This window comes from Punica granatum, unplaced genomic scaffold (genome assembly GCF_007655135.1).
Source record: "Punica granatum isolate Tunisia-2019 unplaced genomic scaffold, ASM765513v2 Contig00433, whole genome shotgun sequence".
NCBI lineage: Eukaryota > Viridiplantae > Streptophyta > Magnoliopsida > Myrtales > Lythraceae > Punica > Punica granatum.
Window position 1 is genome coordinate 27059 of NW_022204345.1, and position 19755 is coordinate 46813.

General features: G+C 41.0%; 4 protein-coding genes and 1 long non-coding RNA gene across 5 annotated transcripts; 2 read left to right on the top strand and 3 right to left on the bottom strand.

The window, feature by feature from the left end:
* Positions 1 to 213: 213 nt before the first annotated feature.
* On the top strand, positions 214 to 3512 carry LOC116190417. Its single transcript, XM_031520102.1, has 6 exons — positions 214 to 1156; positions 1239 to 1394; positions 1746 to 2200; positions 2582 to 2757; positions 2860 to 2926; positions 3029 to 3512. The coding sequence occupies exons 1-6, from the start codon at positions 265 to 267 to the stop codon at positions 3065 to 3067; spliced, it is 1785 nt and encodes a 594-aa protein (XP_031375962.1). The 5' UTR covers positions 214 to 264; the 3' UTR covers positions 3068 to 3512.
* A 4087-nt stretch (positions 3513 to 7599) lies between these two features.
* On the bottom strand, positions 7600 to 9688 carry LOC116190416 (receptor-like protein Cf-9 homolog). The gene is made up of 5 exons (XM_031520101.1): positions 9515 to 9688; positions 8689 to 9131; positions 8271 to 8468; positions 7963 to 8155; positions 7600 to 7698 (listed from the first exon to the last, which is right to left on the bottom strand). Exons 1-5 carry the CDS (start codon positions 9686 to 9688, stop codon positions 7600 to 7602), a joined length of 1107 nt encoding a protein of 368 aa, XP_031375961.1.
* Positions 9689 to 12335: 2647 nt separating this feature from the next.
* LOC116190418 lies at positions 12336 to 14888 on the bottom strand. Its single transcript, XR_004152669.1, has 3 exons — positions 14582 to 14888; positions 13745 to 13850; positions 12336 to 12961 (listed from the first exon to the last, which is right to left on the bottom strand). It is a non-coding gene; the product is annotated as an uncharacterized LOC116190418 (long non-coding RNA).
* Positions 14889 to 15374: 486 nt separating this feature from the next.
* Positions 15375 to 16133, bottom strand: LOC116190421 (leucine-rich repeat receptor-like serine/threonine-protein kinase At1g17230). The gene is made up of 2 exons (XM_031520104.1): positions 15743 to 16133; positions 15375 to 15439 (listed from the first exon to the last, which is right to left on the bottom strand). The coding sequence occupies exons 1-2, from the start codon at positions 16131 to 16133 to the stop codon at positions 15375 to 15377; spliced, it is 456 nt and encodes a 151-aa protein (XP_031375964.1).
* A 2359-nt stretch (positions 16134 to 18492) lies between these two features.
* Positions 18493 to 19068, top strand: LOC116190423. Its single transcript, XM_031520105.1, has one exon. The coding sequence runs from the start codon at positions 18493 to 18495 to the stop codon at positions 19066 to 19068; it is 576 nt and encodes a 191-aa protein (XP_031375965.1).
* The last annotated feature ends 687 nt before the right edge of the window (positions 19069 to 19755 follow it).

The following is a 19755-nucleotide window of genomic DNA, read 5'->3' on the forward strand; positions in this document are numbered from 1 at the left end:
ATCAGTACGAAAAAAACTAGATTAGCCATCCCGAAAGGGATCGGACGAGATGGTGACCGATCCGATATGAGCTTTGAGCTTTCCATGGACTCGACCATCTGTTTTCCCATAATCATTAATCAACCGTGAAAGCTGAAGGCCGAGCCTGAAACGTGAAGAGAAGCCGGCCCAAAATTTAGTTGGGCCCAACAAATTTCCAAGCCCTAATTCCCGACAGCGAAGGAGGGGGAAAATTCCATGGTCAAGTGAAAGAAGACGACGAAGATGGACGAGAACATCTGCCGGTGGATCCTGGAGTTCCTCCTCCGGCAGCCAGTCGACGATGCCGTCGTCAAGCTCGCTCTCTCCTCCCTCCCTCTTCCTCCCGATTGCTCTCTTCCCCTGGGCTTCAAGAAATCCATCGTCCTCCGCACCGTCGAGTCCGCCCTCGCCGACGCTTCCATCTCCGAGACACTCCTCGAGCACCTTGAGACCCTCGAAGCTATCGACACCGAGCTTGGCGACCCCGTCCCTGGCTCCTTGAAGGATGCCTACCTCGCCGTTGCCCTAGAATGCACCCTCCGCTGCCTTCACGGCGGAGCCGAGGGTGAAACCATGTACTCTGACGCCGTCCAGAGGTTCTGGCGTGGAAGGGTCCAGGCAATGGAGGCGAAGAGCCAGCTGATTACTGCGGAGTTGCTCCAGTGGAGCGCCCAACTCGAGGCCGCTCTATCCGACGACTCTGAGCGCGAGAAGCTGATGAGGGTCGAAACGAGGGCCGACGCGCTCAGGTTGGTCCGGGCCTACTTGGACGAAGCCTACGTCAAGTTGGGACCTTCCTTCCTTGAAAGGGCAGCTCTTTCCACTGCTATTGGGCGAGAAGCCTCTGCGCCTTCTCCGAACAGTGAATCGGCCGCAGCCAGTGCTGCTGATGCTGCTATTGCTCCGGGAGTGAACCGAGAGGCTCCTGAAGTTCGAGACTTCGCTAAAGATGTGTCTGGACCCAATGCAGGGACTACATGTAATGGTCATCAAAGTAGTGAGTCGGCCCCCAGCAGTAGCGCTGCTACTGATACTGCTGATGCCGCTAATGGTGCTTCTGCTACTGCTCCGGGAGTGAACAGAGAGGCCCCTGAAGTTCGAGACTCCGCTAAAGATGCGACTGGACCAAAGACAGGTACTTCATGTAACTATCATGAAAGCAGTGAATTAATTGGCGGTCGCTGCCACTGCTGGTGATGATGCCGATGCTGTTGCAGATGATGATCCTGCTGGTGCTGGTGCTGCTACTACTCCAGGGGAGAGAGAGAACAGAGAGGCTCCTGAAGTTCGAGACTCCGCTAAAGATGCATCTGGACCAAATGCGGATACTCCATGCAGCGCTCATCAAAGTGTAGCTGCAAAGCGCAAGAATGGTATTTTTTTCCTTAACAAAGTGTGCTTCTAAAGCTTGACGTTACGGCATAACTGGTGGCTTTCTGTTAACAATTTTTCTCCACACTTGCTTGTTCTATGTCCATACTTCTCCGTGTTTGCTTTCCTCGGGCCAGCTCGGGCCAGAATAGTGTTTTCTCCCATTATCATTTGATGATCTTGGTGGGCTAGCTCGATCCTTTGCATTTGAATTCAAGCAGGAATGAGAGCAGATTCAGTATTGATCTCCGGCTCAACTAGTTTATGTGACAAAATTTTATCTTCAAGTTTTGCACTTGGCAAAAGTCAACTTTAAAATTCCCATTTGAAATTCTGTTCTGTTTTCTTTGTAGAGAGACTTAGGAGAGTTGTACCTAGTAGGACTAAGCAAGAGCCGTTGCATCGGCGCCGAGGTGGAATTAAGATCACTGATACAGGGGAAATGGGAGGGCAAACATCCGGCAGCAGCTATGACTCTCTGCCTACTGCTCTGGTTGATAAAGTCCATGAAGCACTTAAATCTAGTTCTTTGGAGCTGCAACGTGCAGTGAAGGATCCTCTCCCTGAGGCGATGCGAGTGGCAGCATCTCTGGTGGCTGATGGTGCTGATAGAGCTACAAATCCCGAGTCCATGCCACCAGATCAGATTGGGAAAGATGTCAGTGCAACTGATCCATCTTTGGACAAGAGTGCTACTGATGCTGCTCCATCAAAGTCGGGGAATTGCGAGGCTCAGCATTGTGGCCCTCTGATTGTCCTACCGAGACGCAGCCTGATGGAAAGGAACAGGTCCGCGCAAACATATGAGGTATCTTCTCATGGTCAAATTTCTGCCTGACTACATCTCATGTCAAAACTTAATGTCTTCGTTGAAGTTATATATTGTGTATCACATGTGGTTGGTATTTTATATAGTATTGCAAGTGTAATTACATTTTATCAGGATGTCAGTTCCATAATGAGTGAAATTTCTATTAGTTTTGAATTTGCAATGATATATGCTGTTTTTTTTTTCTCTTTTGAGAAAAGGGGAAGATTAAAGATCATGGAGTATGCTTGTGATAATTCAATTGATCTTAGCACAAGTTCTATTAAATTGCTCTTTCTTGAGTACCCTTTGTGATTATTGCATTTCTTCTAGTATGCTTTTGTATGCCGAGTATGTTTTGTAATCCGACTGTTTCTATAGTGGGATGACTCGCTTGATGGGACATCTGACCAAAAGGGTCGACCGCGACTGCATTCCCCTAAGGGACTAGTTGTTTCTCCATTAAAGAAGGTTGAGCCCGAAAATGTTCCTAAGCGTAGGCCAAGGAAGATATGGAGCTTGGAGGAAGAAGATACTCTGAGGGCTGGTGTGGACCGGTAAATGTTTCTTAATGTTGCAGATCCAGGAGAAAATTATCGTGTTTGCTATGCAATCATCTTCACTGTCTTACATATATTTTCTTTTTTCATAATATATAGGTTTGGTGAAGGAAAGTGGAAGCTTATCCTCAACAGTTACCGTGATATTTTTGAAGAAAGAACAGAGGTGATCTGAAAACTCATAGATACACACATGGAAAGGGTCATTACTCGTACTTCTCTTTGGATTGGATTATACTGTGTTCTGATGGCTAGCTTCTATGTTCAGGTTGATCTCAAAGACAAGTGGAGGAATTTGATGCGGTAATACTTGATAAGCTGGTATCTCTGGTTTTATCTCCAGTTATTGAACCACCAGGGCTGCGCTTGATGAACAGAAGCATGAAAAACGCTCAGAAGAAAGAATCTGGAGACAGCGCATTGATCAGGAGCTCTCTTAACCACTCAATGTCTAAGACACCGACAAGTTCATGCCGTGGCCAGTCACAGCCCATGGTCGATACGATAGGTTCATTCTGCAACTGGGGAAAACCCAAGCCGAGAACGAGAGGACTGCCCAAGCCTTTATAGCGAACAGTCCTTTTGATATATGGCAGTGTGTGTTTATTGTAGAGTCATTCCCCATGCATTGTTTGCTTTATGTAACCAAGAACGTGTGTACAAGAGTTAGCTTTGCGTAGTGCAGGAAGTGCTTGGGCAATGCCTAAAAACAAGCAGACTTTAAATAGACTGCCTTTACTAAGTTCTTGGCTTAACTGACAACAAGAGATGAACAACTGCAGTGATGTGCAACTGATTGACAGAAATACAAAAGAACGAAAAACTTATTTGCCAATGAAACACGATAGAAGCTCCCACTTGCACACTTGCACATAAGACCATAAATATTACACCATGATGGTGTGTCCAGGAGCGGAGCTCTCTTATGGCCGGAGTCTTCCAAGGTTGCAGTTCTGTCTAGATGGAACCATCTCTTCGCTTCAGACATCATTTTTATTGCTGAATATCAGATACGAGATTAATAGTTAGTACTTTGGGGACTGAAAATATCTGAGCGCTTAAAGCACCCAACTAAAGAAAGAAAGCATGTCTATGGTTACGTTCGTGTTTATGTCTGAAGGCCCTGGACAAGAATCCCGTGACAAAACCTGGTGCAATGCCCGCATGAAACCAACGAGCATAGGACTCATGTTCTCTAGTTGAATCCTCACCACACTGTTTGGGAATATCATCAGGTTGATTATGATCTCCCAAGCAATTCTTCAAAAGTGGAAGCCCACGAAGTCCATCATTCACGAGGTATGATTCACTTGTAAATGTACTCAGATGGGCACTCGAGGGGATAGGACCGGATAATTGATTAAAGGAGATGTTCAGATAACTCAAGAAGTTTAATTCGGATAAGCTCTGTGGGATGGGGCCTGAGAATTGGTTGATGGACAAATCAAGGGACTCCAGCTTCTTCAGAAGGGTAATCTCTAATGGGATTCTTCCCCAGAGATTATTCCATGACATGTTTAGATTTTCAAGGTTGTAGAGATGTGTCAACCCTTGTGGAATCTCTCCATTTATCTTGTTATTTGAAAGGTCAATGGAAAACAGACATTTGGAGTTCAGTGGTGTATACCTGGGTTATGCTCTTCATCTGGACCTCAACTCCAATTCCATACATATAACCAAAGAACCTCCCAGCGTTTTGGTTAGCCATGGTGGTTAAGTTTTCAAAGCAGAGGGGATCCTTCCAGAGAGGTTGTTATTTGCAAGGTTTAGAACTTGAAGATTGGCAAGTTGGCATATACGCGCGGAATTTCTCCTCTGCAGGAATCGACACACTCAGCTGAACCATACAACCAATCCAAGAGGAGATTGGACCAACAAATTTATTTCGACTCAGATCAAGCATATTAAGAGAAGTCATGGTGCTTAAACATTGGGGAATTTTCCTGTAAGTCAATACCGTATAGTCCAAGAAAGGGAGCCACTTTATAGAGCACATGGATGTTGGAACCAGGCCATTCAATCGATTGTTTCCCAAGTTTATTTGTTGTAGTTGCCGTAAGCTTTTCCAACAGTGAGGAAGCGTTCCGGACAATTGGTTAGTTGACAGATCAAGGATGGATAAGTACTTTGTCGTGAACAGAGAAATGGAATGCTGCTGTTGAAGTAATTTCCAGAGAGGAACAGATATGTTGCATGTGGCAATATTGGCATTATGTCACCAAAGCTGTCTGGAATTCGTCCAGTCAACTCGTTGCTCGACAGATCCAAGGTCTCATTTTAAAAGAAATGTTGTAAAACCAATCAGGGATGATATCTGATATGCTAGCATTGGACAAATACGGTTCAGTGATGTTCTTTTGTGCTCGAAGCCACGTGGGAAATTGAGGCCCAACTTTGCAGTTTGACATGTGAATCCTTTCAAGTTGAAATGGAGGAACCCATGTAGGGTTAACTAATTCGATGGCCAACTCATTTGAAGATATGTCCAACCAAGTCAAGCTCGAGAGATTAGCCATGTGAACTTCGCTCACCACTCCTATCAAGCGATTGTCAAGCTAGCTTAAGACAATTAGATTCGACATCTGCGCGACGCTTACTGGGATGCCACCTGCCAATTTGTTATTGCCCGAGATTCGAGTGCTTCAAAGAGGATAGCTGAGGCCGAGACTCTGGAATTGGACGCTCGATTGAATTTCCCATAAGATTAATATACTCCAGATTCTTAAAGTGACCGATTTCATCCCCTAAACGACCGCTGATTTTATTTGAGGCAATAGCTAAATATCTCAATTTATTCCGAAGGCAGCTGAAAGGATTGCCTAATACAGCAGAAATATTTCCAGTTAAGTCGTTAAATCCCAATCTCAATTCAGACAAGTGGCAGAGGTTGCTGAGATTCTTTGGCAGCTCACCTCCCATGGAATTAAATCCAAGATCAAGGAAAACGAGTTGTTTGTTATTATTGATAATCTCAGTGGGAAGGTAGAGGGCTCCTTCAAAATTGAAACTGAAAGAAAGATCGAGGTGTCTGATCGAGCTTAGATTGAGCAACCAATTAGGAGTGTTGGAGCCTAAAGCAGTACCACTCCGACTAGACACTCAAGAGAAGTGAAATTGACTTGCAAGAAATTGCTAATTAAGCAACATGGTGAAATAAACTATGGGTTAATGAAATACTTGGATGAGAGCTACTATTTTTATGTGTCTTCTCAGACATCTGAGGGGAAAATGATGATGGAAAAAAGTACACGTTACTTACCTTGAAGATGGACCATTAGATCTAGATGGCAAGATAACATACATATACGACCAGAGAGTCAGGCTTCTTTCTCCTAAATTATTTGATATTGACGGATCTTATGAATATGAAAAACTGCTAGAATTCTAGGACCTCGAGTTACGGCATTAAGTGAATCACTGGCATCCAAGAAGGACAGAATTCTCAAGGTTTATTCTTCTTTGATTTTGTGTGGCAGAGAAGGCCTCAACCTAATTTTTGAGGGGTTAGCGCCCCGAACTTACGGAAGCATCAGCATCGGGTCAAAACTGAGAAAAAAGAAAGTTGGAGGGAACGCGCGGTGGACAAGAGCGATAAAATAGCAGCTAAACATCCGTCTGTGAACTTGTTAACGTCCACGAGTTATAAACATCGACATCGTGTAGAGGTGAGAAAACTGCATAATTTTCTATTATTTTGGTATCAATTGACAGCTTGGGACAGTTGTAGGCAAATATTTGTGAAGCTCCATGTTGGGTGATGGAATATTAGTTGGAAGCCAAAGAGAAGAGATCGCTCTAGCTACAATTTCAAGACAATGCCCGCATTACAAATCCAAAAGAAAGAACCAGAACAGGTTATGACTTGGCTCCTATAGAGTCGAAATTTCTCACAAACGTGTTATGCTGGCATGGGATTCGAGATCGCGCTAGGCTCAAGCTTGAGCCCAACAGATCTGAACGCCAGTGTTGAGTATTTCCCATAACTAGGTCGGTATAAAAAGGGGCAAAAAAAAAGAAGGCATTAGCTGTATCCCGTAGGTGCCTTTACAAAGGCTATAGTTACTGCCTGCTTCTCATTGTTGAAACTTGCCAGTGTCCCCGGCAACAGAGCCCCGGAAGACCAGTATAAAATCAGGACTGCTGAGGATTTGGGTTTGGCGGTAGAGGGAGCGAGAGTTAGGCAGAACCCTCACCCATTGTTTGTTTTATATGTAAACAGAAACGGAGGTACAAAAATTCCTTATACATAACTGATCAACATAAATACAGGCAACAAAAAACTTATTTGCCAATAGAACACGAGAGAAGCTCTCACTTACTTATACATAAGACCTTAAACAATACTACATCATGATGATTAGTCCACAGTGCAATTGCCGGAGTTTTCCTTGGGTTAGACATTTCGGATGAAACCATCCCTTCACTTTAGACATCAGTTTTATTGCTGAATAGCAGATACGAGATATTTAACAGTGAGTACCTTTCCGGGGACTGAGAAGATCTAAGCTCTTAAAGCACCCAATTAAAGAAGAACATAAGTATATCTCACATTTTTGTTTATGTTTGAAGGCCCTACTATTAGTGGAGACTTTTTGATGCTTTCATATCTCGATCAAATATCAGAAATAAGTCATAAACTAAAAATGGGTTCAAGTCTTAAACCAAACATGGAATGCGAAAATAGCTTGCTTTCAGACCACAGGGGCTTCACTGTGATTATTCCTGAAAAGATGGCATGCTATTGAGAAATGATCACTATGTCAAGAAATAATCGAATCGGTCCAAAGGATATTTCAAATTTTCTAGTTGCATTGAACTGAAAACAAGGGTGTTCTGCATTCAAAGCTGTATAACCATAAAAGAAGAAACTGTAGCTAAAGGTACCTTTACAATGACTATGGTTGTGCCAGCTTCATTGTTGGAACTTGCCAGTGTCACCTGCAATGCAACAGCCCACCAAAAGGCCAGAATAAATCAGAATGGCTGAGGATTTCGGGTTGGGGGTGAATGGAGTGAGAAAGAAGCAGACTCACCCGATTTGATTCCTTTTGCATTTTCAGGAATCTATCTAGAGCCGAGATATATTAATCTCCACCATCACTAGTAGTTGGGTGAGAATTTTGTCCCACCAACAGAAGGACTGCCTCCCAGAATGCTTGAACTATAATGTGCCACAGACTACTAAGAATCCCGTGGCAAAACCCGGAGCAATGGCCGCATATAACCAACGAGTATAGGATTCATCTCTGCCATCTGACTCATCACCAATCTGTTTATGAATATCAGACTGCTCATGATCTCCCGGGCGATTCTTTGAAAGCGGAGGCCCACAGAGTCCATCATTCCCAAGATATGAGTCTCTTTTAACGTACATAGCTGGGCACCTGAAGGAATCCTACCAGACAGTTGATTGGACAGGTTCAGATAACTTAGGAAGTTTAACTCGGATAAGCTCTGTGGAATGGGACCCGAGAATTGGTTGAACGATAAATCAAGAGACTAACATCTACAGATTAGCAATTTCTGAAGGGATTCTCCCTTCGAAGTTATTATCCGATAAGTTCAGATTTTGAAGGTTGTAGAGCTGCATCAACCCTTGGACAATATGTCCATTTAACCTATTGTTTGAAAGGTCAACAGTGAACAGATATTGAAGTGTGGTGGTGTATGATTGGGTTATGCTCTTCTTGTGCATCTCAACTCCAAACCTGTAAAACCCAAAAATGGCAGATTTTGGGTCAGCCAAGATGGTTAAGTTGTCAAAGCAGAGCGAAATGATTCCTGAAATTCTGTTCTGTGCTAGGCTTAAAACCCGGACTTTGGCAGAAGGTATTGGACTCAAGATTCAGCACAATTAACTGAAACAATTGACCAATGCAGGAGGGAACCCGACCAGATAATTCATTTCGACTCAGATCAAGCACATACAAGGAAGTCATATTGCTCAAACATCTTGAAAGAATCCCGTGGAAATCATTATCGTGTAGTCCCAGAAACGTGAGCAGTGGGGAGCGCATGGATGTTGGAATCTTGCCACTGAGATTGTTCTTTCCCAAGTTTAGTCCACCTAGCTGTCGTAAGCTCTTCCACCAGTCGGGGAGTGTTCCCGATAGCTGGTTGTTTGAGAGGTCGAGCACAAACAAGTCTTTCATCTTGCACAGAGAAACAGGAATGCCGCCACTTAAGCACTTTCCTGTAAGAGTCCCGTTGAGTAATTTTGGCATCATATCATCAAATCTTTCTTGAATTTGTCCAATCAACTCATTTTTCGACAAATCCAGACCTTCAATGTTTGAAGAACTGTTGTAAAACCAGTTAGGGATGATATCTGATATGCTGCTATTGGACAGAATTAGCGCTGAGATGCTCCTCTGTGATCAAAGCCAAGTAGGAAACCGAGGTCCAACTTTGCAGTTTGACATGCTCACAAACTTAAGTTGAAATGGAGGAATGCATGTATGGCTAATATCGACTGCCAACTCATTTGATGATATCTCCAATAAAGATAAGCTTGAGAGATTAGCCAAGTAATGTTCGTTCAGTACTCCACTCAAGAGATTCTAGGATAAATCTAAGCCGACTAGATTCGACAGCAGTCCGATTCCTTCTGGAATACTACCTGTCAATTTGTTGTACTTGAGATTCAAATACTTCAAAGAGGATAGCTAACTTAGAGACTTTGGAATTGGTCCCTCCATCAAGTTGCTGGCAAGGTCGATGTACTCTAGTCTCTTAAAGTGCTCGATTTCATTGCCAGTTTACCACTGAAATTGTTCCAGCCCAGATCAAAGAATCTCAATTTATCTTGAAAGCAGCTGGAAGGATTGGCTAGTATTTTATAAATATCTCTGGTGAAGTAGTTGAAGGACAACCTCAGCGCAAACAAGTCGCAGAGGCTGCTGAGATTCTTTGGCAGTTCGCCTTGCATGGAATTGTTATTATTCGATGTTGTCTCAGAGCGGATGTTCTTTGTGTTTTGATGTCTTTGAGGCAGTTTGGTCAAGTCCTTTTTTTAGGGTAACTAGCTGTTGTGTTTTTCTAAGATAAGTTTGTTCTGTTTGTTGCTGGTTTTGTGGACCAAATAGTCGTTTAGTGGAGTAAATAGTTGGTTGGTGGACCTAGAAGTCGTTTAGTGGACTAAGTGATTGGTCAGTGGAAAAAACGTGTAGGTTGTTCAGCAGTTACAAGGTATCGTTTCTATATATATGCAGTTCTGACATTTAAATAATAAAGTTCCCTTCCCCAAAATTCCAGTTTTTCTCTGCAGTTTTTCCTTTTGTCCACTGATCTACAACAGTGGTATCAGATCAAAAATCAAAAACAGTGGTAGCGGAGCTCCCCTAATCTTTGTGGGACCTGTGAGAGACTTCTGAGTTTGATCGAGTGACTTGTGAGATTGATTTGAGTGGTTTGTCTACATCCATAAAAGTCAAGGAAAGATGGAGGTAAGATCGAGTGGCTTCTCAGCCATGGCTCCACCAATGTTTGATGGAGAAAACTATCAAGCCTGGGCTGTGAGGATGAAAGCTTATTCGGAGGGTTACCACTTGTGGGAAGTTGTGGAACAAGACTACAATGTTGATCCTCTTCCTAACAATCCAACCATGAACCATATCAAGTATCATAAGGAAAGGACAATTAGGAAAGCAAAGGCCAAATCATGTTTGTATGCTGTTGTTTCCCCAACCATCTTTAGAAGAATCACGGCGTGTGACTCAGCCAAAGCTATATAAGACTTCCTTAAAGCCGAGTATAAAGGATCAAAAGCATGAAAATGCTGAATCTGATAAGAGAGTTCGAGAGACGGCAGATGAAGGAGTCAGAGACCTCAAAGAGTATTCTGACAGATTGACTGACATTTTAGACAATGTGAGGATTCTAGGCATTGACCTCTAGGCTGGTGCAGAAGATCCTTGTCTCTCTACCTAAAAAATTTGAGGCGACCATTGCCTTTTTGGAGAACACCAAAGATTTGTTAACTAGTAGGCTGGCAGAGTTGCATAGTGCTTTGCAGGCACAATAGCAAAGGAGATTGGTGAGGCAAGAAGGAAGTGTAGAAGGGGCTTTGCAAGCCTAAGTCCAGCGGAGTTATGGTGGAAAAGGGAAGAAATGGAAAGGGAAGAAACGGAATGGCAGTGCATTTGAGGTTGCTGTGAGTGAAGGAAATACAAATGCTTCAAGCAGCAACACAGGGGGAAGATTTCCTCCCAATCAGCATTGTGGAAGAAGGAACCATCCACACTACAATTCTTGGAGGAAGCCTGATATGAAGTGCAGAAGGTGTCACAAGCTGTGACATGTTGAAGCCATTTGTAAGGAGAAAGACACTCAGCATCAAGTTGAGGCACTATAGTCCAACAAGAGGTAGACCAATTATTTGTTGCTTCTGGTTTCACCTCTTGTGCTTCAATTGATAGTTAACTTGTTGATAGTGGTTGTACAACCCACATGACAAGTGATGAGAAGCTGTTAAGGGACCTTGAGAGGTCGGTAACAACAAGAGCCAGAATTGAAAATGGAAGGTATATCTTTGTGAAAGGGAAAGGAATAGTAGCCATTGAGAGCTACACAAGAGCAAAACTGATATATGAAGTTTTGTATGTTCTTGAGATTGATCAGAATTTACTTAGTGTTGGCCAACTTGTTGAAAAAGGTTCCAATAATATTCTAGAATCTAATGATTATACAACTACTAATATACTGATAATTAATATAGCGATATATAATTTTGATCTATTTATCATTTAGATGTTTATGAATAATTAATATCTTAATTAGATAGTATATTAAGATTTTTTTTTCATATCATTTTTTTGAATTCAAATAATATTTTTTTTACAGTTTTTTTACTAAGCTAATTCCATTCCTTTTTTACTTTTCATTTTATCACTACTCTTTTATTGCATGACTTTATGTCATCTATAACAAAGTCTAAATAGAATTAAATAAATAAATAGAATTTCATTTCATAATAATAATTTCTTAATTTAATAATTCGATTCGAATCTTCCAAAATTTAGAAAAAAGAAATTCTAATATATAGAATATAATGTATATGTATTAGAATTAGAATAATATGCAATCCAGACCATACATAATGAATGAGACATTCTTCTGTTGTGATTCAGAGAAGAAAGGTGAGAGAAAGTGTCTGATCATTGATTCAATTGGTCAGGAGTTACCCAGAATTAAGATGCATGGTAAAAGCTTCTCTTTGAATCCACTGGAGATGAAGCTTGATGAGCTAGTGGATGATCAACAAGTCAAAGGGACACAGTCACTTGCAGATATACACTAAAGATGCAATGTGGCTGTTCCGGAACCTGTAAGATATAAAGAAGCTCAGGGAGATCAAAGATGGATATAAAAGGAGCCATCCATGATTGAGAAGAACCAGACTTGGGAGCTGGTGGAAAAGCCTTAAGACAGGAAGGCGATTGGAGTCAAGTGAGACTTCAGGACAAAACTAAATCTTGATGGCTTAGTGAAAAAAACCAAAGCCAAACTAATGGTGACCTTATTTTCTTAAATGGGGTCACTCAAGATGAGATTTATGTTGAGCAACTAAAAGTTTTTCGTGTACCAACACAATTCAGCTAAATGGATGAACACTTGCTGAACTTAGGCTATGGAAAAAGCTTGAGTGAATCAACACTCCATGTTATACGGGTTTATTCTAAGATGGACCAAACACTTCAAGGTCAAGTATTATTTTCTTCGAGAAGTACAACAAAGTGGAGAAGTGAAGCTAGTATATTGCAGAACAGAAGATTAGCTGACAGATATTTTCACCAAGTCTTTTCAAGTTGGAAGGTTCGAGCAGTTTGAGGAAAGATTGAAGTTTGCAGCAGCAGTGTCACAACCCGAAAATCCTACAAAGTTTCCTTTAGAGTATCACGATATCCATTTTACCAAATTTAAACCAGTTAAACAATTCCATAAACTCTCAACTACATCTATCCCAGCCAACCACGTCATATTTATATCGAAAGAGCATATCACATCTTCAAAGTAACTTCTAGCATGTTTTTCAAAACCACCCATGAACAACTAAATAAAATTTTTCAGATCGTAACTATTCACGAACATTCTATACATAGCTTAATACCTACTATTTATACAAGTCTAGCTACAAATTTTCCACGATGATCCCCGAAGTCCAAAAAGTCCTCCGATATAGCTAGTCTAGCCTCTAATTCATCTGTAACAAGAAATATGCAGGAGGTGAGTTGCATCTCAATGAGTTGCATTTCAATGAGTACTAAATTCCATAAGAAAATGAAGTATTAAATTCACATTCTATATCACTTTATATAACTCAACTCACCACCAAAATATTTAAATAACAACATATCTTACCTACATCAATTTTAGTACCAACATCCAATTTAACATCAGTAAACTCAAATGAAATTTTTATTCAACAATTTAACAATCATAGAGGTCGCATTCCCTCGCAACAGAGTTATGACGGTACCGTAACCCCGCACACCTCATCTCCAACTCCTCAAATTCATTACCACAAGCAGGGGCCGCCTATTATTCTCCGGCGGTAGGAGTCTAGTGTCCATTTTATATTCTATCGGATCAGCGGTCTAGTGTCCTTGTTTATATCCCGTCGGATCAGCGGTCTAGCGTCCATTTTGTATCACGCCGGTTCAGTAGTCTAACATCCCTTTTATATCCCGCTGGATCAACGGTCTAGCATCCGTTTTTATATCCCGCCGGATCAACGATCTAGTGTCCATTTTGTATCCCGCCGGTTCAGCAGTCTAGAGTCCCTTTATATCCTGCTGGATCAGCGATCTAGCATCCATTTTTATATCGCGCCGGATCAGCGGTCTCACAGCCATCACAACAACAGTAACCACACTATATCGTAATGATTGAATTTCACTTACCTTCATCTTAACAAATAAGCATCTAGATTCATGTATTCTCTTAATTTCATTAATCTTAACTCAATGCACTTTCATATATTTACCCCGAATATAACCGCATTCTATTATGGAGTAGAGTATTCACCGAACTCCCAAAATTATCTTATTGAGTCGAGCCTTCAGGATGTATGGTCTCGGTCTCCTTGGCCCCTATTAAGTTCAAGCATAAAGGTTAGATTATATACCAAATAAGAGCATAAATATATGTCAGTTCAACTTGCTTGTTCCTTCATTTATGTAGCTATAATATAAGACTTTCATAATTAACAAGTTCTTTTACTTATCCCTTTCGGGTTCCGATTAACTCTTCAAATGGGGCACGATGCAAAATGATATGCATATGTATTTCTCAAATCACATCAACTTAGGATATGTTGCAAATAATATCAAACGGATGACCGATTCAATTAGCCAAGTTCAAGCAGAGGGTACAAGTAATTCTAAGTACTTCCTTTATTATAAAATACTAATAAGCAAGAGCTTAGTCACTCAATCCACCACATAATATCACCATAGTGTATAATAAATTCCCAAATCAATTTCATACGCACATTGTTCTCAATCAGAGCAAGTCAAACTCAGCCAAAGAGTACATATATGCATTGGAGACATACTCAATTCAATCAAGAGATTCGCTTCCTGCCTCAAGACCGAACACTTCAATTCCCATTTATCCCCAACCCCACCAACCTCTACTCTAAAAAGGATTCGATCAGCCACAGAAAACATGAAACTCAATATTAAAGAATGAATAACCACGGAGAACAAAATTAAAGCCGAACTACTTAATTTGGCAATAGATAGAATCCTAGACCGATTAAAGCCGAACTACGTCTAAACTCAGTGAACAAGGGTGTCTAGGGTAGGGAATATCAACTTACAATCAAGAACTCCAATCTTGACCCTCTTCCTCTTCGACTTTGGTCACCTCAGATCGTCACTCTCTCTCTCGCTGTCTCTCTACTATCTTAAGTCCTGTTTTGCTCTGTTCTTTGTTGCCTGAACAGAACTAAAACTCAGCTAGAAGACTCCCCTGAACCTATCCTTCCTCTTCTTCTTCTCCACTGTGTCCTCTCGACTCAACTCTCTCTCTCTCTCTCTCTCTCTCTGTTTTTCCTTCGTCCTCCCCAGCCGGAAATAAAACACAGAGAAAGAAGGAAAAGAAAGGAACAAATGAACTGAGATGCATGCGGTGGAAAAGGGTTGTTTAAAACACGTGGAGCCCATGCCAATTTATTCTTCCTCTTCTTTTTTTCCCTTCCTCCAGCCACATATCAGTATATTATATAATATATAAACATATGTAAATATATGTATATGCATGCATGTTGAAAATTAAGTGCCGGGTCTCACAAGCAGCTGATCCAAGGAGGAGTATGTTGGATGTTGCCTCAGAGATGATGTTCTTTGTGTCTTTTGATGTCTTTGATTCGGTTTGGTCAAGTCCTATTTTTTAGGGATAACTAATTGTTGTTTTTTCTAAGATAAGTATGTTCTATTTGTTGCTGGTTTTGTGGACCAAACAGCCATTTAGTGGACTAAGTAGTTGGTCAGTGGACCAAGAAGTCGTTTAGTGGACTAAGTGGTTGGTTAGTGGACAAAACGGGCGCTGAGGTTGTTCAGCAGTTAGAAGTTATCAAGTCTATATATATATATGCAGTTCTGACGTATAAATTAAAAATGTTCCTTTCCCCAAAATTTCAGTTTTTCTCTGCAATTTTTTCTTTTTGTCCACTTATCTACAATAGAGGTATCAGAGCAAAAATCAACAACAGTTATACAGATGAAGAAAGGCGAGCTGTTTGTTATTATTAATAATCTCAGCGGGAAAGAAGAGGGCTCCTTGAAAACTAGAAGAAAGATCGAGATGTCTGATGATAAGTTCAGCAACCAAAGAGGAACCGTGGAACCTAAAGCATTGTCACTTAGGTCGAGAAACTCAAATGAAATGAATTTAACGTGCATGGTGGGAGCAACGTCTAGAAGAAAACAGCCCCCTAACCCCCAAAAACTGAAGAGAGTGCCCACCGACTGCAACCAACCTTGGCCGTTCCTGACAGTAAGGTCAGACAGGTCAAGGCGTTTCAAAGAAGGAATGTCTGATAGCCACTCGAGGTTGTCGACTGATATGGCGCTGGAATTATAGTTGTACCCGATAATGATATTGAGATCAAGATACTGCAGACTAGAAAGCTTTCCGAGGTGAAGCAGAACCTTCCCATAAAAACTTTCATTGGAGAGGTTAAGATAGACCAAATCTGAGAGGGAACCCAAGAATGCCGAAATTTCGGTGTACAAAAAGTTTTTCCAGCTTAGGTTGAGGTACCTTAAGTGCAGCAGCTCGATTAGAGAAAGATGTACCTGACCTGTCAAACTGCAGTCCCCGTACTCCAGTACCGGTTCAATCATCACGTCATAATGGATGTCAGACATAGCACATGGACTTCGAAAGTCAAGTGTCAAGACGTGGCCTGTTCTCTTACTGCATCCGATTCCCATCCAAGAACAGCAATCATCCTCAGTCCATGATGAGAGGCAATCAGAGTTGTCGACTAAACCCAGCTTGAATTTCAGAAGAGCCTCCCTCTCGGCCTCGATGAGGGATTTATTTGGGAAACCAGCACAGGCAGCATACCCTCAATGTCCCAATGACCACAAGTGAGAGTGCGAGCAGAGGCATTGAGATCGAAAATGACATTTATGGTCAGCCCCAGGCGAGATCGATGTTTACCATATGTGCTTGTGCTCTCATATTTATAGCCGCGATGCAAATAATATTAGTAAGAGCAATAGTAGTACTACTGTAGTAATTTATGTAACATCAATAATAATTCTTTTTGCCGCTATATTATTAGCCTAACAGTGAATCTGCAAAATTTAATTTTTCTCAAATTATATTTCATATCAGTTTGTACATTCGTAAACTTTATATAGTAAAACTCACTTGAGTAGGAATATATGCTTTTGAGTTAATGTAATGAAAATAGAAAAAAAAATTACTTGTTAATTATTGGAATTAAAAAGTACTTCAAAGATATAGCAAACGCGTTGTAAATACAATTTTTTATACGTATAGTAAAACTCACTTGAATAACCATAAATGTGCTTGAAGGAAAGACTTCATAGGGATTACCTTTCGTAGGAAAGAAGTGCCAGTATTCTAGTACCTCGACGTTACGGCATTAAGTCAATCACTAGCATCCATGAAGGAATTACTTCTTTAAGTTCTAGTCTTCTTTATTTTTTGGGCATATCCTTGCACGCCTTCACACAAATTTCACACAGCAATCCTTGCCCATCGTTTGATGTTTTACCCAACTCCGCGTATTATGGGATGGAGTTGTTAACCCCATAAATCAACCTTATCCTTGAGGTGTTTGTCCTACAATTGCAGAAGCATTACCTTATCTTAAAATTAAAAGAAAGAAAATTTGGGGGATTGACTTACTGTAGACTTGTTCACATCCTAAAATCAATTTTGTCCAAGTAACATAACTGCGACACAATACACACCACAGAGGGGAGATTGCTGGATACTGAGGTGGACTATGGAATCACAGTATACACAATGTAAAAATGCTTATATGTTATTAGTTCGTTGGAGAAACAGCACAATCAAACCCCAAGTCGGATGAGAGCAACAAATATTTAATTCCCAGATAAATGTTTCTATATGATTCTATCTGGTGATTCTGGTGGCCCATCTGTTACGGCAAAATGAATAGGATCACAATCCCGTGACCCAATACTTAATTAATCTGAATGCCATTCCATCATGATGATGATCTGCATCCCAAATATAAAAGTGAAATGAAGTCGGCACGTACCCCCTAACCAGTTTCAAGTGGTCGAATTTCGCTAATCTGGCTCTACTTTTCCAATTTTGGCCAATATAAAATATTCAATTTGTTCAGTAATAAAAGTTTCTTCCAACTTGAGCCTGTAAGGTTATGAGCAGCAAAACACAGAAAGGAAATTCTGGCCTTCCACAAAGAAATGTAAAGCTTAAAAGTGAGCAGAATTTCTTAAATCTGATCAAAAACATTCACACTCAGGCCTTAAAATGCTTTAATTTAATAGAAGGATCAACCTGATACCTCAAACCGCAATTCATTGGGAAGAGTTATCCTTCAAAGTTCAACCTGAATGTGGTGTCGTGTTAATTTCTGGTGATCAAGTTTCGAGATAAGGCCAATTCTGCTGAATATAGATTATTATTCCTTTCCAAAACGATCTTCTGCGGCGCATAATGATAGATGATTGGATTTTCTTTCTCCTGTGAGACCTTTCTGACTTCATGAAGGGCTGCCATCTTGACCTCGATGCTGGTTAACATCGATGGATTCAATTTTCCTTTGGGAAAATTCAGAAGTACTGATAGCGGAAAATGTGTAAATGTTGGAGATAAATGCATCAGAGCTGTTGTGTTGTGTTTCTTTTTGGTCAAATGTCAGTTTTGTTTGTTTCCTTAGTTGCTATTTTTAAGGATTCAATTAGCATTTGTTTAGGAGTTTTTTGCACGTTAAGTGCAGTTATGGTCATGTTGTATTTAAGCTTTCTACAGGAGTCCAGTGGTGATAAGAAAATGAAGTTTTCTTCTCTCTCACAGTTATCCTTTGTTCTCCTCTCCCTCTATGTGTGTAAGTGATTTTGAGAAACACTAAGAGAGTGAGAGTTTGAGAGATTTAACAGTGGTATCAGAGCACCCTTGATCTTAAGGGACCTGTGTGGGTGAAAGACTTGTGAGGTTGATCGAGTGTTTTTGACTGCATCCATAGAAGTTCAAGGCAAGATGGAGGCAGGTTCGAGTGGATTCTCTGCCATGGCACCACCAATGTTCGATGGGGAGAATTATCAAGCATGGGCTATTAAAATGACAGCTTTTATGGAAGGTTGTGATTTGTGGGAAGCGGTGGAAGAAGACTACGAGGTGGCTCCCCTTCCTAACAATCCAACCATGGCTCAGATCAAGCTGCACAAGGAGAAGAAGACCAGGAAGGCAAAGGCAAAATCGTGTCTTTATGCTGCTGTGTCACCCACCGTTTTCACCAGAATCATGAGGCTTGAGTCAGCAAAAGCTATTTGGGATTACTTGAAGGAAGAATATGAAGGAGATGAGAAGATTAGAGGTATGAAAGTGTTAAATTTGTTGAGAGAATTTGAAAGGCTTCAGATGAAAGAGAGAGAGACCGTGAAGGATTTTGCTGATAAGCTTGTGGAGATTGCTAACAAGATTAGAGTGCTGGGAACTGATATGAAGGATGATAGGCTAGTGCAAAAAATTTTGGTTTCTGTACCAGAAAGGTTCGAGGCAACTATTGCTTCATTGGAGAACACTAAGGAACTTTCAAACATCAAACTTGCTTAAGTTCTTAGTGCTTTGCAGGCTCAAGAGCAGATAAGTATGATGAGAAGAAAAGGGATTGCTGAAGAAGGAATGGTTGAAAGAGCTTTGCAAGCCAAAATACAGCAAAGTTTTGGTGGAAAAGGAAAGAAGTTATATGGCAATGCTTATGAAATTGTTGCAGCAGAAAGATCGAATAGCAACCAAGGGGGAAATCATCCTCCTTGTCAGCATTGTGGAAGGAGAAATCATCCACACTATAAATGTTGGAGGAAGCCGGACATGAGATGTAGGAAGTGTCAAAAGTTGGGGCATGCTGAGATCATCTGCAAGGAGGAGGAGACTCGGCAGCAAGGTGAGGCACAAACTGCAGTTGAAGAAGAGGTAGAACAACTCTTTGTTGCTTCTTGTTTTAGCTCAAGTGTTTCAGATGGTTGTTGGCTTGTTGATAGTGGTTGTACTAACCACATGACAAGTGATGAGAAGCTCTTTAGGGAGCTTGATAGATCAATAACAGAAAGAGTAAGAATTGGGAATGGAGAGTATTTGGCAGTGAAGGGTAAAGGAACTGTCCAAATAGAAAGTTGTGTTGGTACAAAACTGATATCTGAGGTTTTGTATGTTCTTAAAATTGCTCAAAGTTTGTTGAGTGTTGGTCAGCTTGTAGAGAAAGGATACAAGGTGATGTTTGAGGAGAAAAATTGTTTGATT

Excerpts from the sequence above, each read along its gene's own strand:
- LOC116190417 (XM_031520102.1), top strand. The coding sequence starts at position 265 with ATGGACGAGAACATCTGCCGGTGGATCCTGGAGTTCCTCCTCCGGCAG. Across the intron at positions 1,395-1,745 it reads AGCTGCAAAGCGCAAGAATG|AGAGACTTAGGAGAGTTGTA; the intron begins GTATTTTTTTCC and ends TTTTCTTTGTAG. Across the intron at positions 2,201-2,581 it reads GGTCCGCGCAAACATATGAG|TGGGATGACTCGCTTGATGG; the intron begins GTATCTTCTCAT and ends CTGTTTCTATAG.
- LOC116190416 (XM_031520101.1), bottom strand. The coding sequence starts at position 9,688 with ATGCAAGGCGAACTGCCAAAGAATCTCAGCAGCCTCTGCGACTTGTTT. Across the intron at positions 9,132-9,514 it reads ACAATTTCAGTGGTAAACTG|AGGAGCATCTCAGCGCTAAT; the intron begins GCAATGAAATCG and ends CTTTGATCACAG. Across the intron at positions 8,156-8,270 it reads CCTTCAGAAATTGCTAATCT|GATTCCTTCAGGTGCCCAGC; the intron begins GTAGATGTTAGT and ends ACTGTCTGGTAG.
- LOC116190421 (XM_031520104.1), bottom strand. The coding sequence starts at position 16,133 with ATGTCTGACATCCATTATGACGTGATGATTGAACCGGTACTGGAGTAC. Across the intron at positions 15,440-15,742 it reads TACTGTCAGGAACGGCCAAG|ATAAGTGGACAAAAAGAAAA; the intron begins GTTGGTTGCAGT and ends CCTCTATTGTAG.
- LOC116190423 (XM_031520105.1), top strand. The coding sequence starts at position 18,493 with ATGGAGGCAGGTTCGAGTGGATTCTCTGCCATGGCACCACCAATGTTC.